General features: G+C 36.8%; 2 protein-coding genes and 1 pseudogene across 2 annotated transcripts; 2 read left to right on the top strand and 1 right to left on the bottom strand.

The window, feature by feature from the left end:
• Positions 1 to 2,144: 2,144 nt before the first annotated feature.
• On the top strand, positions 2,145 to 6,138 carry LOC120009107 (microtubule-associated protein futsch). Its single transcript, XM_038859569.1, has 2 exons — positions 2,145 to 2,353; positions 3,108 to 6,138. Exons 1-2 carry the CDS (start codon positions 2,300 to 2,302, stop codon positions 5,823 to 5,825), a joined length of 2,772 nt encoding a protein of 923 aa, XP_038715497.1. The 5' UTR covers positions 2,145 to 2,299; the 3' UTR covers positions 5,826 to 6,138.
• A 123-nt stretch (positions 6,139 to 6,261) lies between these two features.
• Positions 6,262 to 10,925, bottom strand: LOC120009108 (annotated as a pseudogene).
• Positions 10,926 to 11,728: 803 nt separating this feature from the next.
• Positions 11,729 to 13,533, top strand: LOC120008937 (hydrophobic protein LTI6B-like). Its single transcript, XM_038859325.1, has 3 exons — positions 11,729 to 11,961; positions 13,087 to 13,198; positions 13,307 to 13,533. Exons 1-2 carry the CDS (start codon positions 11,872 to 11,874, stop codon positions 13,168 to 13,170), a joined length of 174 nt encoding a protein of 57 aa, XP_038715253.1. The 5' UTR covers positions 11,729 to 11,871; the 3' UTR covers positions 13,171 to 13,198; positions 13,307 to 13,533.
• Positions 13,534 to 19,015: the final 5,482 nt, after the last annotated feature.

Here is a 19,015-nt window from a genome sequence, read left to right as displayed (position 1 = left end):
GTTCACTTTCTACTTGCCAATTCTTTCCAAAAAGGGATAAACTTAAACCATTCCAAATCAAACGCTCCACTTTGATATTTTTTCTTCTTCTAAATGCTGCTGCTGCCAAAACACACGTGGCAAATTTCCATGACATTTGCAATATTGGTACTACTTCAAAAGTTATCATTAGCATACAGTCAAGTGGAAAGGCCCAACACTGAAGTACGGAGCATAGAACTTGATGAGAAATGTGTGAACTCGTCTTCTAGAACAGAATGATTTGGGAGACAATAACACAACAGTAAATGTGAAATGGAGGGAGACATAACCATTTCCCCTTGAAAATGGGAGAAGCTCTTTTTCTCCCCATCATCTCTAAAGCTATCTTTTCCTAAGCTGATTTAGGGACAGACAAATAATTGAAAACAAAGGAAACAGTTCCTCTGTAATATTGGAATCACAACATCACAAAAAACTTCTTGTAAGTTGTACTATTATTACTTCTACTAATTCTAAATTTTTCACAAGGAAACCCAAAAGAAAAAAAAAGAAAAAAAGAAAAAAGAGAAGCTCATGGAGAAAAGGTTAAAAAGAATAATCCAGAATAAAAAACTACGAAGTTCCAGGATTATTTGACATCCCCATTGTTTTTCCCAGACAAATGAAACTAATAGGGATAAATGATCAGGGTGTCCATTTGGGAAGACCTATATGTATTATTCTCGATTGGCCCATTAACACTATTTGGAAATTGGAAACGAAAGTATATGGATAGTATAATAGATTTAAGTTAACAAACACTAGTCACAACTAGGCTTACTTGTCTTTAAGTCTTGCCATAGCAGTGAGTGATGATGACAGAAACATGAATGTCATGATCAAGACATTCATCTCCACTATAGTCAAGCTTAAGATCTTAATAACAACCGTTATGAGTTTAAACACCACTGTTCTTTCCCAGTAGTCCCTTGGATTAATTATCTCAATGGTTTAAGAAACATGAGAACAGTTTCCAGATTTATGATTTATGGGGGGCAAGAGGTCCAGAATACAGTAAAAAATTGACTTTAATAGAAGGCACATTATAATGAGGTATCAAAAGCCCCTAAACCCATAATTTGGGAAAGCTGTCTGGTTGAAAAAGCTTCCTTTGTGACCCATCTCTGCATAATTACATGCATGCTTTTGCTTTTTAGTGGGAAATGATATTCAACTTTCTTGCCAAATTTATGGTACTTTTTTTTCCCTTGAGGTTCTAAGAGTATAGTTTGACCTTGTTATTTGAGATGCTTTCTCAGAGACCTGTCAAGCAGTCAATAAGGGTGCCTCACAGAATTTATTTCAAGCTCAAGTTTGGATCGTGGGCGATGTATTAGAATTTAAGGTGTCTAATGAATTTCTAAGGCAGAAAATTCAAGAAAACCTTCCCAAGACACTTCACTGTATATTCCATCTTGCCTGGCCAGTTTGACAATGACTACCATCATTTCTCTTATGCATGAAGAGATTATATTTGATTATGAAATTGGTGAAGGGTTACTCTTCAGGAATCCTATTATGACTTTACTTGAACAAGAGCTGTTCCATAGACTCTTTAGGTATCGTATTGATTGTACTCTAATGGCATCAAGTGGTGATATTCATCATGTTAATTATCATCTAATCATTATATGTAGAAAATTTGGAACAACTAGAGAGCAGAAGTTATCATAGAAGCCTCTAGGCTTAATAAAAACATCCAGACTCAATTAACTGGAAGTCGTCTAGTCTAAACAACACATCAAAAGGGTTTTGAAGAGTTGATAAGTCTAAATTTTATTCTGATGGTAAACACTTCATCCTTATTTGTGAGGTCTGCCTCGAATGGTCTTGCAGAGGACCTATTTTTCTCTTTTCAAGATAACATATTAAAATCTTAAACTACTGTAGATGATAGACATGTCCATGTTTCCACCGTTAACTTTGCAAACTAGAAGCCTCTGGTCCCGCCACCCCCCCCCCCCTCCTCTAACTTTATCTCCTCTTCTGGCCATAGAATTGAAAAATATCACTTTAATAACTCAAAATGTTCTCTTTTTTTAAAAAAAAAAAATTACTTTTTTCTTTTGGAAAACTTAAAGTTAATGCAGTCCTAGTCATGCACTTCAGTCCAGAGGGATACAGTCTGTGCTACACCCAGTTGTTTAGTTGTTGTCGTTTGGCCTTTCTGGGTTTTGGCGGCTAGCCTTCAACCATATCATTCCTTTCCCTTTTCTGCTTCTCTTCCAATCTGCTTACCATTTAAAGGATCTAGCCCTTTTTGCAATTAATCCTCACCATGGCTACTGAACCTGTACCAGCCCTACCCCCTCATGCTTCTGCTGCTCTTGAGGTGAGCTCCTCTATTCTCCCTTCTTTATTTTTTCGATATTTGAAAATTTTACGAATTATTGTACCAGTCACTACAACTTTATTCCCATTACTTATATCTGTATCTTTGTATATGCTTTCTGATTTGCGTTTTCTTTTGTTCATGCATTACTAACAAATTCTCATCATGATTTTGTTTTTGTATTGTTTTTCTTTTTTCATTTAATATCAAAGCTGAATATGTTTAGATTTTCTTCCATGGAAAACCTTTTTTCTAGTTTTATCCATATGATGACCCCTTTTTCTATGCACTCTGCAAAACTTTCAGGTTTCAAATATGTTCCTGATTTTTATGTGGTCTGTAATGGTATATTTTATTGATGGGATATATGGGTGCCAATATTTCACTTTTGTGAAAATGAATAAATCCTCAAGCTAACCATCTCCTAGTGATCTCAAACTTTTCTGAAGCATAATGTTGAGAGAATTTCTGAAAATGCTCAAGTGATGTGCCACTAATTTAAACATCTTCGTTAATCTTCACTTGATTCGAGTTATAATGTAATCAATTAGTAGAATATCAGGGTGCAATAGAAACAATTTTTAACCACTATTAGTATCAAATGTATTCCCTTGATACAAAAGATTTACTGGTGTTAGTATCAAAATAGTACTCTTTTCAGTTTTCACCTCGACTTTCATCTCCAGACTTGTTTTGGAAACTTGGTTCTGTTTCTTAGTCCAGTTAAGCAAATAATAGGTCATGTAAATTGCAGGCAGTTGAGGAGAAGGTGAATGAGGAGCATCTAAAAGCTACTGAAAAAGAGACTGTTCCTTCATCTGAAGAAAGTGGGAAAAAAGAGGACTCCAAAGTCATCGAATCGAAAAGCTCATCAATTGAATCATCACAATCGGGAGAGGCAGAGAATAAGCAAATTGAGCCTCCAATTCCTGAGCTTCAAAAGACAGATGATGATCCTGAACCAATAGCTGATGCTGTCAAGACCCAACCAGAGGAGCAACCGGCAACAGAATCTGCTGGGGAAGAAGTGAAGGAGAAACTGTTAACATCTGTGGAGAAAGTTCAAGGGGAGCATACTGAGATGGATCATGTACCTGAACCATCAGTTGAACTAAAGGAGAAACTACTGGAAGCTTGTACTGTTGGAAAATCAGAAATGGGTGTAGTAGGAGATGATGAGGATCCAGAAGTATCATCCAGTGGAATCAACAAACTAGAACCAGTGGTTCCTGAAGTTGAAAAAACGTCTGAGCAACAATCTGGAGTGACTGAAAAATTGGACATTTTGTCCAAGGAAATTGAAAAACCAGAAACAGTAGCTACTGAAGTAGAGTTCAAATCTGAGGATCAACCTGGACTTATTGAACATGTTGAGACCATGCCCAAAGAAATTGAAAAACTGGAACCTGTAGCCGTCAAAGTAGGGGTAAAACCTGAGGGACAATCTGTAGTTAACGAACAAGTTGAAATTGAGAAACCAGAAGCAGTAGCTGATGAAGACGAGGTAAAATCTGATGAACAATCTGGAGTTACTGAACAGGGTGGGTCTACATTTGGTGAAACTGGAAAGCCAGAACAAGAGGCAAAACTTGAGGAAGAATCTGGAATTAATGAACAGGCTGAAACTACGTCCGAAGATGTCGAAAAGCCAGAACATGTAGCTACTGGATTAGAGGGAAAACTCAAGGAAGAATCCGATGTCAATGAACAGGCTGAAATTATGTCCCAAGAGGTCGAGAAACCACAACCAGTAGCCCCACAACAAGAGGCAAAACTTGAGGAAGAATCTGGAGTTAATGACCAGGCTGAAACTACGTCCAAAGATGTCGAAAAGCCAGAACATGTAGCTAGTGGATTAGAGGGAAAACTCGAGGAAGAATCCAAAGTTAATGAACAGGCTGAAATTATGTCCAAAGAGGTCGAGAAACCACAACCAGTAGCCCCAGAACAAGAGGCAAAACTTAAGGAAGAATCTGGAATTAATGAACAGGCTGAAACTATGTCCAAAGATGTCGAAAAGCCAGAACACGTAGCTACTGGATTAGAGGGAAAATTCGAGGAAGAATCCAAAATTAATGAACAGGCTGAAATTATGTCCAAAGAGGTCGAGAAACCACCACCAGTAGCCCCAGAACAAGAGGCAAAACTTGAGGAAGAATCTGGAGTTAATGAACAGGCTGAAACTACGTCCGAAGATGTCGAAAATCCAGAACATGTAGCTACTGGATTAGAGGGAAAACTCGAGGAAGAATCCAAAGTTAATGAACAGGCTGAAATTATGTCCAAAGAGGTAGAGAAACCACAACCAGTAGCCCCAGAACAAGAGGCAAAACTTGAGGAAGAATCTGGAGTTAATGCACAGGCTGAAACTACGTCCAAAGATGTCAAAAATCTAGAACATGTAGCTACTGGATTAGAGAAAAAACTCGAGGAAGAATCCAAAGTTAATGAACACGCTGAAATTATGTCCAAAGAAGTTGAGAAACCACGACCAGTAGCTACTGAGGTAGAGGCGAAATGTGAAGAACAACTTGAAGTTGATAAAAAAGTTGAGACTATGTCCAAAGACATGGAGAAACAAGAACCTGCAGCTTCCGAAGTAGATGTAATAGGGGAAGTACAATCTAGGATTGATGAGCAAGTTGAGAATATGTCCAAGGAAGTTGAAAAACCTGCAGTCGTGGTTTCTGAAATCAAAGTGAAACCAGAGCGAACACCTGGAGATTCAGAGGAAGTTGACAGTAAAGATGAGAAATTCGAGCCCAAGGAAAGCGTGGAGAGTGAAACTGCAAAAGATGAAGGAAGTTTGGCTGTAAAGATATCATTGAAAGGGAAGCCAAATGAAATCACAAGCTCGGAACAAATTATCTCAGCTGGTCAACAGGCTCAAGGTGATTTAAAACATGGAGGTGCAGCTTCTCTTCTTGATTCCAAAGAAACTCTTGGCATCAATAAAGAGAAGGAATTGAATGGGGTTGATATAGTTGAGAAATTGCCTAAAGAGGCCGTGGCAGATATGGGAAAGATTGGAGAAGAGAACGAAGCAGAGACTGCAAAAGTTGAAGGCAAGAATGAAGAGGAAAATTTGATAACTGAGAGATCAATTGAATCCATCAAAGTTGAAGATGTAAAAGATGAGACCCTGGCTTCAGTTGGAACCGACAGAGCAGGCAACATAGAAAGAAACCCGAATGAGGTCAATGAACTGATTCAAGCATCCGAAAAATCTGGTTTCGAAGAAAGCATAAAAAATGGTGCAGAAAATCTCGAGGGTGGCAAGATTGCAGAAACTGATGTTCAAAAAGATGGTGAGGACACAAATCCGGCGCAGGACCCGCCAAAAGAAGCCCCAGCCAAGCCCACTCAAAAGCAATCAAATAACATCATATCAAAGGTGAAACAATCACTTGTGAAGGCAAAGAAAGCTATCACTGGGAAATCTCCAAGCAAAGGTGACAATAAAGTTAAGTAATATGTAAAAAAGTTGAAAAGAGGCTTGCACTCTGCATACTACGGAAGTGTTATATTCTCATTGTTGTTGCATATATAGTACAGGTGTTGAGATGTTGGATTTCTTTGTGCTGCTCGTCTGCTTTGGAAGTTTGCTTTGCCTATTTGGTGGTCGAAAGTTTGTCTATAGAAAGCATAGTCTCAATTGTTTTGCTCAATGTTGTAAAAGATTCTCTCTCTCTCTTTTAGTTTGTGCTATTCAGTTGTATGTAATGTGATTATTGTTTGTTCATGGGTGAGTGATTGTTGTTAATAAAAAACTTGACAGTTATTTATGTTTACATGTTACATTAGTGGTTATTGGTGTGTTGTAGTAGTATTCACTGATTTCTATTGTTGATTGGATATTATTTTCATTGCATGTAATTAGATTCATCACGACCTAGTTGAATAGCTTTCCAGGGATAGATCGACCAACTGACGAGAGCCCTCTAGTTTATGCTATATCAGTCATTGTCAATTTCGACAAATGCAACCGCAGCCTAGTGATGAATAACTTTAAGTGATCTGTTTCCTTTTGCAAGTTTTGTCAAGGACATCCACATCTCCCACAGCAATGAAACAGTTAAGTTCGATAAAATTTAGCGTGACCACCTCAACTTGACGGGAGACTAATGGTCATTTGGTTAATGATCTTACTGAAAGGGGGATATGATTCATGACCAGACACTATAAGGTGACATATATTCCAGGCAAGCTGATGAGAAACTTATAAAACCAACCAAAAGCACCAGGTTTCTCTTACCTAGGTTCTCCAGTGTCCACACCACATCTCCCTCGAAAATTCTAGCTCAGTCATCGAGATGCAACTTTCACCCTATTATTCTAACTAACATCCGAAGTTTTTTAGGTAAACGTGGATATTCAATTTACCATCCCTATATTCCTAGTTTCTCTGCACAACTGTACCAAACTGTCACACAAGTTTTGTCAAAAGCAAGTAGCATTTCAATATTTTTTGAAGAATTTATTCTTGGATATCTACAAAACTCAGTTCAATACAAGTATCTGAAATATTCAACTCTTGGACATTGCATTATTCACTTGTGTCATGTATGAGAATGTACAGGGGCAAGGAAAAGATCATACTTTAGAGTCTTCATGCTGTGCAATTATCCAAAAAAATTAATTGTATTCTCCTGACATTTGAATAACAGCTTTTCGGTGAGTTCAGCCAGCTTTTCGGTGAGTTCAGCCTCATTCAGCAACTCCGAGGAACCTTCTGCACATGTAAAATGCATACAGCAGTGGCTTAGCATGAATAGGCAGACTTCCAATCTACATTGAAGGGCTAAAAGAATCCTTCTCATCGATCGTAAATGGATGTCAATCATAACCTACATATCAAAGGGGATGCTAACTATATGAATGCCAATAGATACTCACAAGCTGCACTGCCAGATGCATTATCATTTCTATTTGCAGAAAAAAAAAAAAGCTCCGTTCATTTCCAAAGTCTGCCCATTATTTTGGACCAAAGTAGGCCGTTCCAAACTTTCCTTTGTCGCTTGGCACTGGAATTTTAGATAACAAAAGTTTTATTAGATCGGGCAAAGCAAATAGCACAACACCACAAAATATATTACTTACATTGTCAAATTATGAACCAACATTTGTGCAATCTCACTTTTTTTCTTTGTTGCCATTATGTTTCTTTGTTACCATTATAAAGTATAAACAAGTATATCATGGGCTAATGGTCTCTTTTTTTTTTTACTCCAATAAGCAATGGTAAAAGCATAAATTTAATGGACAGAGTTGTTAACCCCCATTCTGAAAGGAGACCAAAACATAATCATGAATTAAGCATTAATAGCACAAGCATTGCAATGAAAATAACATCTTCAACCATGCAGGAAACATTAATAAGCTTTTGCTTACTTGTCCCAATAAATATCCATTAACCCCATAATCCATGTTAGGTGAGAAGCCGCATGCTATCCTCGGCCTTTTAGCTATCAATGAAAACACAAACTGATCCTGCAAACTTCCGTTAATTAATAAACACACACACATGCTGGCAATAGAAACAACAACAGTAATGCAACAGCGTATTCCAAAACCACATAACAATTACAAATCATCAGCAAAATGGTATTCAAGAGAAGATTATCTGCACACACAAGGAAATGAATATTAAGATTTTTGTTTCCAATTTTCTAATACAATTGCTTTAAATTACACCACAATAAATTCACAAACCTGACTAGAAGCTTGATTCATCGAGCTATTGGCAACAATTTTCCATCGCTTGAGGTTGTGGGTTAAGTTCTGCCTTGGATCCTTTGAACTAGAACCCGGAGTTAAACCTGAAAGTATCCATATGTGCGGAAGTAGATGCATCATGCATAAGCCAGCCTGAAAGCAAAACCATCTATTCTAATGTTGTGAATTTGATAAGGCCCTTGCTCTTTGGGCCCAGAAGCCAAACTGCCACAATGCCTTCTGAATAGATCCTTAAACTAGATGAGACCCAAATCCTAGCAACACAATTCATTCACCAGCTCCATGAAACCAACCAAACCATCAAAGAGAATCATTAACCGGTCAAATTCCCATAAGGCAGAGATCTCTAGACTATAAAACGAACACTCAGAAAAATGGCTCAACCTCACATGCTAATAACTTTATGAAACTCCACACTTCATTCAGGCTTCTTTATCTGTGCTGTTTGAGCAAGCAAGGAAGAAGAATTTGAATGGAGTTTTATTTTAGCCTAAAGCCAAATGCATAGTGTTCTTTAAGACAAAGATTGGGGTGTATTTTCTATATTGAGAGAAGACCCAAAAACCCATTTATAAGGCCAAAAATCTATTCAAAATCCTGTCACCTATAATCTCCGCAGGAACATAAACCGTTGGTAAAACGATGAAACTGGTTAATGTCCCTCTCAAAAATTACAGAAGCAGACTTCATGACATTATGACAATCACCACAAGTTCTCATATTTTTCTTTATTGTAATTGGAGACCCAGCAGGAAGGACCAGAAGTCCAATGCAAGAGCAAGTTTCTCACTGTGATACCACAGGCTGCGTTCTTTGTAGCCTCCTTTCACCTGCTAACTGAAAATTGGTTTCAGCCTCATATCCTTTCTTCTTCACCAAGTTCTCAATATTTTTTAACATCTCATAAATCTCATCTGTCTTAGAATGTGATCTATCATGCACTGAGAACACAAATGTCTCATTCTTAACATCAATCCAGCTACATCCAGGATCCTTCCTCACCCCTTTGATCCCCATCAATCTTCTAATTTCATCAGCTTCTCTCAACTTTCCATGACGGGAGTACATGTTACAAAGCAGCACATAATTTCCTGAATTATCTGGTTCCAACTCAAAAAGCATTTCTGCAACTTCTATACCCAATTCAAGATTGCCATGACTTGTGCAGGCCCCTAACAAAGCCCCCAAGACTGATGCATCAGGTTTGATTGGCATTGCCTCTATAAACTTCTTGGCTTCCTCCAATCGACCAGCACGACCAAGCAAGTCAACCATGCAAGCATAATGTTCATGTGCCGGGTTCATACCGTGTACCTTTGTCATGGAACTGAAGTAATTGTATCCCTCTTTAACACGTCCGCTGTGGCTACAAGCTGATATAACACAAACAAAGGTAATGTAATCAGGTTTTATCCCTTCCCCCACCATTTCTTCAAACAAGTCAATTACTTTGTTTGCACAGCCATGTAGCTGGCAAGCTGCAATAATGGCTGTCCAACAAACAACATTACAATTCTCAGTCTCTTCAAAGATCCTACAAGCATCACCTAAGCTCCCACATTTTGCATACATTGTAATCAATGAACTTGCAACACATTGGTTCCTTGTTAACCCAGTTTTTATTATCTGATCATGGATCAACGTGCCCTGATATAATGCTGCAAGGCTAGCTGAAGCATGGAGGGCGGAAGAGTAGGATGTCTCATCCGGGGATACACCTTCTCTCCTCATGGACCAAAAATAAGTGCAAGCTTTTTCAAAGTTGTCGTTTTGTATGCACCCCATTATCATGACATTCCATGCGACCACATCAGCATCTCCCGGAGTGTAAAACAATGAAGCAGCATCATCAAAGGATCCGCACTTGCCATACATGTCCATCAATGAATTCCTGACATAAGCAAAAATGACTAAACCGCGCTTAACAATGACTCCATGAACTTGCCTCCCGAATACCGATTGCCCAGCATTAGCACAAGCACTCAGCACGCTGGAGAAACTCACTTGATCAGGACTAATCAAGTCCACCCTAAGGATCTCAGTGAAAAACTTAATAGCCATATCATATAAGTTATTCTGCAAGAAACCCACAATCATAGAATTCCAAGAGACGAGATTTCTGTGAGGCATTCTGTCAAACAGCTTGGTTGCCAAGCCCATATTGCCACACTTGGCATACATGTGAAGCAAAGCACTTGCGACAAAAACATCGGTTTGGAATCCATCTTTGATAATCAAGCAATGCATTAGTTGTCCGTGGGCTAAAAGCTTAGTTTTTGCACAAGCGGGCAAAACGGCAGAGAAGGTGACTTGGTTTGGGTAGACACCAGCGGTCCTCATCTGATTAAAGAGAGTGAGCGCTTGAAAGGGTTTGTTGAAATGGGATAGTTGGGTGATAAGAGAGGTCCAAGTGACAATGTTAGTGTGCATAAGTTTATGGGATTGGGTGGTAGAAAAAAGGCGTAGGCTGTGGGTGATACAGCCACATTTGGCATAAAAGTTGATGAGATTATTGAAGAGGAGAAGGTTGGAAGTGAAATCAGAGATGATGATTTGGGTGTGTATTTGGGTTGCATGTTTGAGGGTTTTGGTGTGGGAGATGGCATTGAAGAGTTTATGGAGCCGGGTGGGAGTGGAGGAGTAGAGTTTCGAAGTTGGAAGGAATCTCAAAGAAGTAGGCTTACGTTTCATGATAGTAGATGGTTTTTCTTTCAATTGAATTGGCAGATAATCCTAGGCTAGAGACAGTTGATGAAAATGTCTATGTTGATGAGGCCGCCATTCATTCTTGGGCCATAGTCATCATAAGCTCATAGCAGTTTAGCTATTAGCATTTAGCAAAGCGTTGCCTTGACTGTTTCATCTCTAACTTGGGCCCAAATATTGATTTTCTACTTTAATTAAATCTTAAGAGTAAGGGCTTCCAACGAGCACCTTGTAGTTGTAGTCTTGTAGAATACTAGTATGGCAGGCCCGTATATATGAGAGAGCGAGAGAGAATGGATTGGGTGGGGCGGGGTGGGGTGTGGTGTGGTGTGTACACGTGGAGAATGGAGACAGACAGGACAGGGACAGCTAAGGGATTAGATTTTGATGATCCGTCGGTTGCTTGGTACATAAAATTAGTAATTAAATGATGCCTAAATGAGGTGATAATATCAAAAGGAAAAGAGCAATAGCGATGGCGATGGCTTCATGTGGGGCCCACACTTTGATGTAAAAAGTCTCGAATTGGGATCATGTCCTCATTTAATTTGTTGTAAGTATTTTCTTTTTCGTTTGGTAGGCCAAACATCGCATTTCAAATCTTATTGATGTGTTTTTCTTCTTCTTGAATCAATATTTGAATGGTAAATATGTCGGTTGAATTAACAAGTTGATTTGTCAAATCCATTAGTATTATTTATTAAACCCCCCAAAGGCCAAATCCATCTATTATCCCTCTATGTAAAATGGATTCGACCAGCTAATGAATGGAATCCACCTCACTTTACGTAGCTTTACTGGATTCATATTGTAATGCCAAAGACGGGACTAGGTGTGAAGCCCTCATCCTCGTCTGGCAGACTGGCACATGTCATGTGGATCTGGGTGGGCGGCTACTCGTGCCAAACACGTGCCAGCATCTTATCTAATCGCAGGCCTATACGTCGGTTGCTGTCTATTATATATATGGAACCAGCGAGTTACTCACTTTACTTGTGAGTTGTAACAACAAGAGCAGTTACCAAGCACTCTCAATTGTGATCTCTCTCGGAAGAAAGAAAAAAGACGAGAAGAAGATGGCAGATAGGGGCTCAGCCAACTGCATAGATATCCTCCTGGCCATATTATTGCCTCCCCTTGGTGTCTTCCTCAAGTTTGGCTGCAAGGTTTATTATCTCTTTTTTTTTTTAAATAGTTTCACTTTATTAATTAGGGAGTGTTGTAAATCCACATCTTCATACACCAATAATATTGTTGGCTTTGGGTTATTCAATTTCCATAGATACATCAAGCTCGTAAGATTTTATTTCTCTTTAGACCCAAGCAAGTGGGTTAGGCTCAACTCATTCAAGGGAAAATGTCTTGACGTAGGTAAGGGATGGGCTTAGTCTTTATAAATGACGTTTTGGATTGTTCAGAGTTTTCGTAGATATATCGGGTCCGCATGATTATATTTCCAAAAATGATACTAGTCCCAGCAAAATTCATCCTAGCAATCCCAGTGCCTATGTGGCAGCCGACATGGATAAAATATATGGGTCCCATTTTTGCTCAAATACCCTATCTCTCAACCATGTCAGCGGCCACATAGGCACTGGGATTGCTGGGATAAGTTTTATTGGGACTAGTAATATTTTTGTTATATTTCTCTTTGGTTTCAAACAAAGGCTAAACCCAACTTACTCAAACCTAAAAAAAGGGGTGGGTTTAACCTTTATAAAAGGTGTTCTCACCACATCTTTTAACGATGTGGGATTTACAGGGAGATCAAATCATTGTTCCTGGTTTTTTTTTGGCTTACCAAGTTGTTATATTTGTGTGCTACTGCTTCTTGTCAGTTTAATTTTGATCTGGATCTTGTTTTGGTTATGCTTAATTAATTTCTGATGGTACCAAATCTGAATCCATCAACTACTGTGTTTAAACTAAAAAGGCGGAGAAACATGTGATGAGTAATATTATTGCCTTCCCTTGGTGTCTTGGTCAAGCTTGGTTGATCCATCTCCTTTTCTTGTTTTATGGGTTTTAATAAAACCAAGTTCTTGTGATCTTGTGTGCGTTTGTTTTGTACAAGTCTCTGTTTTTGACGTGGCTCTTCTCGTGTTTGGTGTTGCTTTCTGGTGGTTCCAACTCTAAAACCATCAAATAAACATGAGATGAATGATGATATGATGAGACAACTTGCTTTGAATAAAAGAAAGAAGAAAGAATTATTAAATTTGTGTGAATTGTGGACTGATTACTTTCCTCGACTTGAAAACTAGAAACTGTGTCTGTATGATGACTTGCAGGTGGAGTTCTGGATTTGTCTTGTGCTGACAGTATTAGGATACATCCCTGGAATCATCTATGCCATCTATGCCATCACTAAGTGAAGTCACCTTCGTTACTTTAATTAATTATGTAAGTAGTAAGCATAATCATCATCTCTCTCTTATCTCTCTCTTTTGTGTATGAATTTGTGGTCGTGACCTGAGTAATTTTAATTTGTTTAATTTCTCTATTTGACAGGTTTGTGGGAGAAGTATTGTATTGGTGTAGTCAAATTCAGTGTGAGTGTGTGTTGGGGTCCCCTGTCCCTGTGGTACTTATGTTCGTTTTTATTTATTATTGTTTATCTATCGGCTTTGCTGTAAATTAAGACAAATTATTCCAGTATATTTTTAGTTTTCTGGTTACTTTTATTTTGTCATTTGATTCCGGTAGGGGGAGTTGTATAAATAGATTCTTATTCAAGATGGCTTAGTTTGCACAACGGTACAAGAAAGCAAAACATGAGTGTAGATGGTAAAATCTACCATCATGGAAATACCTCCCAAAATTCAGAAAGATCCTTGTCATTGCTTATTCCGGGGTGGCGTCGGCCGACGAACCTCTAAAAATTAAGAATCTCGAAGAATCTGCATAAGGAATGACGATTAAGTAACAATCTCAAAGAATGTGCATAAGGAATGAAACTTGCCTAAGACTGTGCAAGACTGTACGGCTCAAATGCAGGTGTTTGAAACTCTCAATCAAGTCCGCAGCAGCACCTTAAGAAGTCACGGATCCCAAAGCGCTACAATCTGTTTACTAAATCGGTATCCTAACCCAATGTTATAGCGTTTCGGCACCGCAGCAGCTCCATAGCACTGCTAGTCCCCTGGAAGGAGCTCCAAAGTCTTACCTAGTATGCTGCCAAAAAGTTTGTTCAATTCATTATATAGGAATGGCAAGCTGATAACTCTCAAAAAATTTGTTCAATTCATGCAATTTACTACATCTCAACATGAAGGAATATGAACATCTTTTCCCTTGCACTATTACTAATACCACAAAGGAAAGATAATCTGACAACCATTAAAGAGAAGATGTCCATAAAGTTCGTAAGTACATATCTTGTTTGGTATTCTATGTAGTTTTTTTGTCTCAAGCGTAACGCTTGTATCCTATTAAGCCCATCCTTGTGGCTTCATCATCATTTTTTTCTATCAGGGCCATCCTCGGATGCCCTATTGCAATGTTATTAAAATCGATCCGGACATCAACCCTAGCAAGGGATCGGGTCACTGGTTCAACCAGTGGTTTGACCGTGGGTTCAATTAATAAATAAAAAATATTATAATTAAACTCAATGCTAAAAATTAAAAATAAATATCAAAATAATGAAATATGATCATCCAAAGAAATATGTATGTAATATTGACATTTAACAATGTAATAATAATATATTATATTGACATATTTATTGATTATATTGATATATTTTGATAAGTGATAATTAATATACATATATTGATATTATCATATTACATGTAAAAAAAATGAAATACATATAATGATTTAAGAATAATCTCTTCGGACGGTAATATTAACAGAACCGTATCGGCTTGATGATCGGGTCACCGATTTTCAGGTCCGACTGACAAGGTCGATTCGATTCTGACAACACTACACTATTGTACTTGGTTTAGTGTTTCTTTATACGGCGTTACTTCTCCCACCCCCTTTTTTACTTCTCCCACCCACTATCAATTGTCAGTTTTATTGAAATGAATGGTGTTTAATCACAACCCAATTTATTGGCCCCACATATATACAGCTGTCACATTTATGTGACAAGAGGAGGATCCGTTGGTGTTTTTTTTTCTCGTCTTCTGACATTTGCTTTTAGGTTTCTAGTGAAATGACCATTTAGGGCCAAAACAAATTTATTTATTCAAACTCCGGTAATTACAGTAATTAATTAATTACTTTCTTTATTCTTTTTTTTTCTTTGAAAACTATGAACTTCAATATATATCATGAGAATACTTTTTAATATTATTTTTTTGAAAAAATTTAAAAATAAATATTTCGTCTAATTATTGTATCTTATCGATATGTATCTTATACCGATAGAATACTTATCTATCCAAATTATATATCCTTTCCTGTTGTGTTGCCCATCAAAAAAAAGGAATGAAACTTTTTAGAGAGAATAAATTATAATGATTGATACATCGTATTTCCTAAACATTTGGTGGGGTCGTTTGGGACACTTGTCTACCATACTAGATGATGCGCTTCATATGACATCGTATGGGTAAACTATGGTCGGGTTGACACGGGATCGTGGACTCAGAATAAATATTCTTTGGGCCCGTTTATTTGGGGCTGAAGGCTTTGAATAAGCCTTCTTAGTGGGCCTCCTGGAGGAGTTGATTGAGCCCGTGGGCTTATGCTAGTTTACAAATTCTTAAGCCCTTCAATCAAGGTCTTTCGGTGGGTCCCACCCCAATATGGATTTTGGCCCATAGAGTTGGGACACCTTATTACCGATCTACGGATCTACCGTAATGGATAATGCGCTCAATATGGCGTCGTATGGGTTTTAAAGCTATGGTAAGGCTCAAGCGAGATCGTGGACTCAGGATGAATATTTTTCAGGCCCGTTTATTTGGCTGAAGGTTTGATTGGGCCTTCTTCGTGGATCTTTCGGAGGGCCGGAGGCGTTGACCAGAGTCCAGAGAGCCGCAAATGGACATGTGGGCTTATGCTAGTTTACAAATTCTGAAGCCCTCCAATCAAGGCCTTTCAACGGGCCTAAGTCCAATAAGGATTTTGGCCCATACAATGCGCAACAGCGCAAGTGCGAAGCTCCTCTAACTCCAGTAACTTAATTTTTTATTGGGGATCTAGGAGTAGAACATATTTTGCTCTGATCCTTCAAATACAAGGAATGAAGCCAAGCATAAATGTCTACTGATCCTTAAGAGACAAGTAATGAAGCAACTATTAACAATGGAAATGAGAGTATGATTCTTTGTAAGATAACTTTTATTCATCGAAGATGCACTAGAGGGGTGCTCAATCCCTCTTGGAGGTGGGTGTCCGGGACCCAATGTAATTTTATTACAACATGTCCCGCTGTAATGCTCTTTCTGGATATTAAAATTTTTATTTTTATTTTTAAAAATTATAAATATGTAGTGTTCATCGCAATGAATACAATGATATATTTTTTGTTTGAAACAAAAATCAAATTCAACATGAAAAAGACACGACAATTCTAAACCATTGGATATAAACTCAAAATATTCGATGTTTTGATCATAATGAATTTGATTTTTGTTTCAAATAAAAAAATATACCGTTGAATTTGTTATGAAAAATATTATATATTTATGATTTTTAAAAATAAAAATAAAAATTTTTATTACCCATAAAGGGCATTCCCCTTGGAGGTAGGGGATCGAAGAGTTGAACCAAAATAGTCCAAAGCAACGTCACACAGCTTCCTACGAACAAACTGACAATTGAAAGGCTATTTGTGTTTTGCCCTTTCCAAGAAAGGACGACAAAAGGCTGTCATCATATTAATAAAAGATGTCTAGTCTCCTAGTACCTCCAAACCGAGTACTTACTACAAATATAAATTCTAAAATTCTATCGGATATTATTTTTTAAAAAAAAAATTAGTTTATTCATTCACAATCAAATATCATAACCTTTACACAAATATATATAAATAGATAAGTTATATAGTAATTATAATATTTATATATATAAGTTATATAGTAATTATAATACATATATTATAATTACTAAATATATAATTATTTAGATTCTTATATGTAATGTAATCAGATCAAGAAAGGAAAAGTAAAACACAAATCAAACCAATTTGATGTAAATAACCCGGGAATCCACCAGAAACTTGAGAGAAACTCTCTAGGGTTTTCTGATATATTGATAGAATGAAAAGATAATGACCTCTAGCGCCGGCTACAACCCTAATATGATAAAAAAACGAAAATATAAAAATTATAAAAAACACCCTTAAAACAGAAAATAATCAATTTGAGGCCTGAAAAGATGGAATTTCATGAAACTAGGGTGGGGCCAGAGACACATGGTTCGGTTCAAAACTCCGTTTCGCTTCAGCCGGTCAAATTTCATCGAAAACGGACAACTTTTGTAAATTTTTCAGTTGAACAACTACACCCTCAAAGTATTTTTACTAGCTGATAAAAATGGTAATTTCTGACAACTTTTTGTTTATCTTAATTCAACTCCAAATTAACCCAAATCAACTTCAAAATAACTCAAAATCAGCTCCTATATCAATATGTATTATAATTAGTCTTATATAATGAAAACTTTTGTTCAAATAAGCTTACAAAATTTGACTGAATTAATTATTTAGATAGTTTATGAATCTAAAATTTTATTTTTGATAGTAGAGTTCCAATGGAAGTAATACGTATTTTATTTTGATTTATTATTTTTAATAGGTAGAGTTCTAATTGAATTATCAATAATAATTTATTATTTTGTTTTCTTATGCTAATTTAATTATAATTATAATTTATTTATTATTATTATTAAGTTTTGTTATTTTCTTGTTCTATAAAATGATATGTAGCATAATCTATTTAAATTGGTGTTATATTTAGAATAATGTAACTATAATAAATTATTACTATTGAATTTTTCTTTTTGAATATTATATTATTATATTTAAAGTAATAGAATTATAATAAACTTCTACTTTTTTTAAGCCTATACGTTTCTCTTTTACTTTTAAGTAGTAGTATTGAGTCTATTAAATGGTGGGGTCCACTGTGATTTTTAGAGTTTCCTACGCAGTGCTAATATTATAAGGGTGCAAGTAATCGACACAGGTAAGGAGAGGGATAAGAAAATAGGGAAAACTCATTAGCCATCGATACCAATTTCTGTAAGACAAGAAGAATAAATTGGTGACATTTATTTGTATGTGATAGAGAGATAGTATATTGGGTTTTTGGAATTGAGCGATAGTTATTCTCAAACTATTGTATTGTGTTCATTGATAGTAGATTTGTTTGCGATTGTTGTTGTCCAGCAAGATATATGTTGATGCATAATAAGAATCAATAACCATAACATACATGTTTCATTAATTTTAATACCTCGAAGAGTACTGTGGCCCAGTTATAGAGCTACAGAGGGTGCAATTTAGAGGTCATAGGTTCAATTTCTATAAACAATATGTCCACATATTAAAACTCCGTGCCTCATGTATGTTTCTGATCCTGCCAATTACGAGAGCCTTGTACACAAGAATTGTATATCCTTTGATCTCTCTTTTGAGTGTGTGGTAAATCTCCTTACTATAGCTCGAGTAATGTATATGTAATTTCCACAACTAAGAATCATTGACTGGATTCTGATACTTTAAAGCCTGCTTTGGTAGCCTTGATCAATGAGATGGAGAAGAGAATGAGATATCTTTCAAATCATATATAAAACATACTTTGTTTGCAACGACGAGCGGTAGCTAGAATGGAATTTAAAAGCCCTGAAATGAATTCCCTCCGAATCACTTTTCTTGACAAAGGAGGCAACAACGTATTAATTAATATGCACTTTTAATAACATAAAGATGAAAAACAAATTGCCCAAAAGCATGGGTGCATATATATATATTATATTATATGGTCTGCTAATCATATGCACAACTTAGATATACATCAAGTAGTAATTTTAACTCACTGTGAATCACAATGAGTTACCTAGGAGAATGAGAAGTTGTTTATAGATGTTCTCAAGAAGAAAGAGGAAAATGGAATGCTTTAGGTTGGTGGAGGGTAAATAGCCTAAAGTATCATATTTTGTCAAAAATGGCTTCAAATGTTCTAACTATTTCCATCACAACAGTAGCTTCAGAGGCTACATTCAATGCAGGTAGTAGAGTTATCGACACATATCGGACTA

Source organism: Tripterygium wilfordii, chromosome 11 (genome assembly GCF_013401445.1).
Source record: "Tripterygium wilfordii isolate XIE 37 chromosome 11, ASM1340144v1, whole genome shotgun sequence".
Taxonomy (NCBI): domain Eukaryota; kingdom Viridiplantae; phylum Streptophyta; class Magnoliopsida; order Celastrales; family Celastraceae; genus Tripterygium; species Tripterygium wilfordii.
The sequence above is the reverse complement of the archived record's forward strand: the minus strand, read 5'-3'. Positions and strand labels throughout refer to the sequence as shown.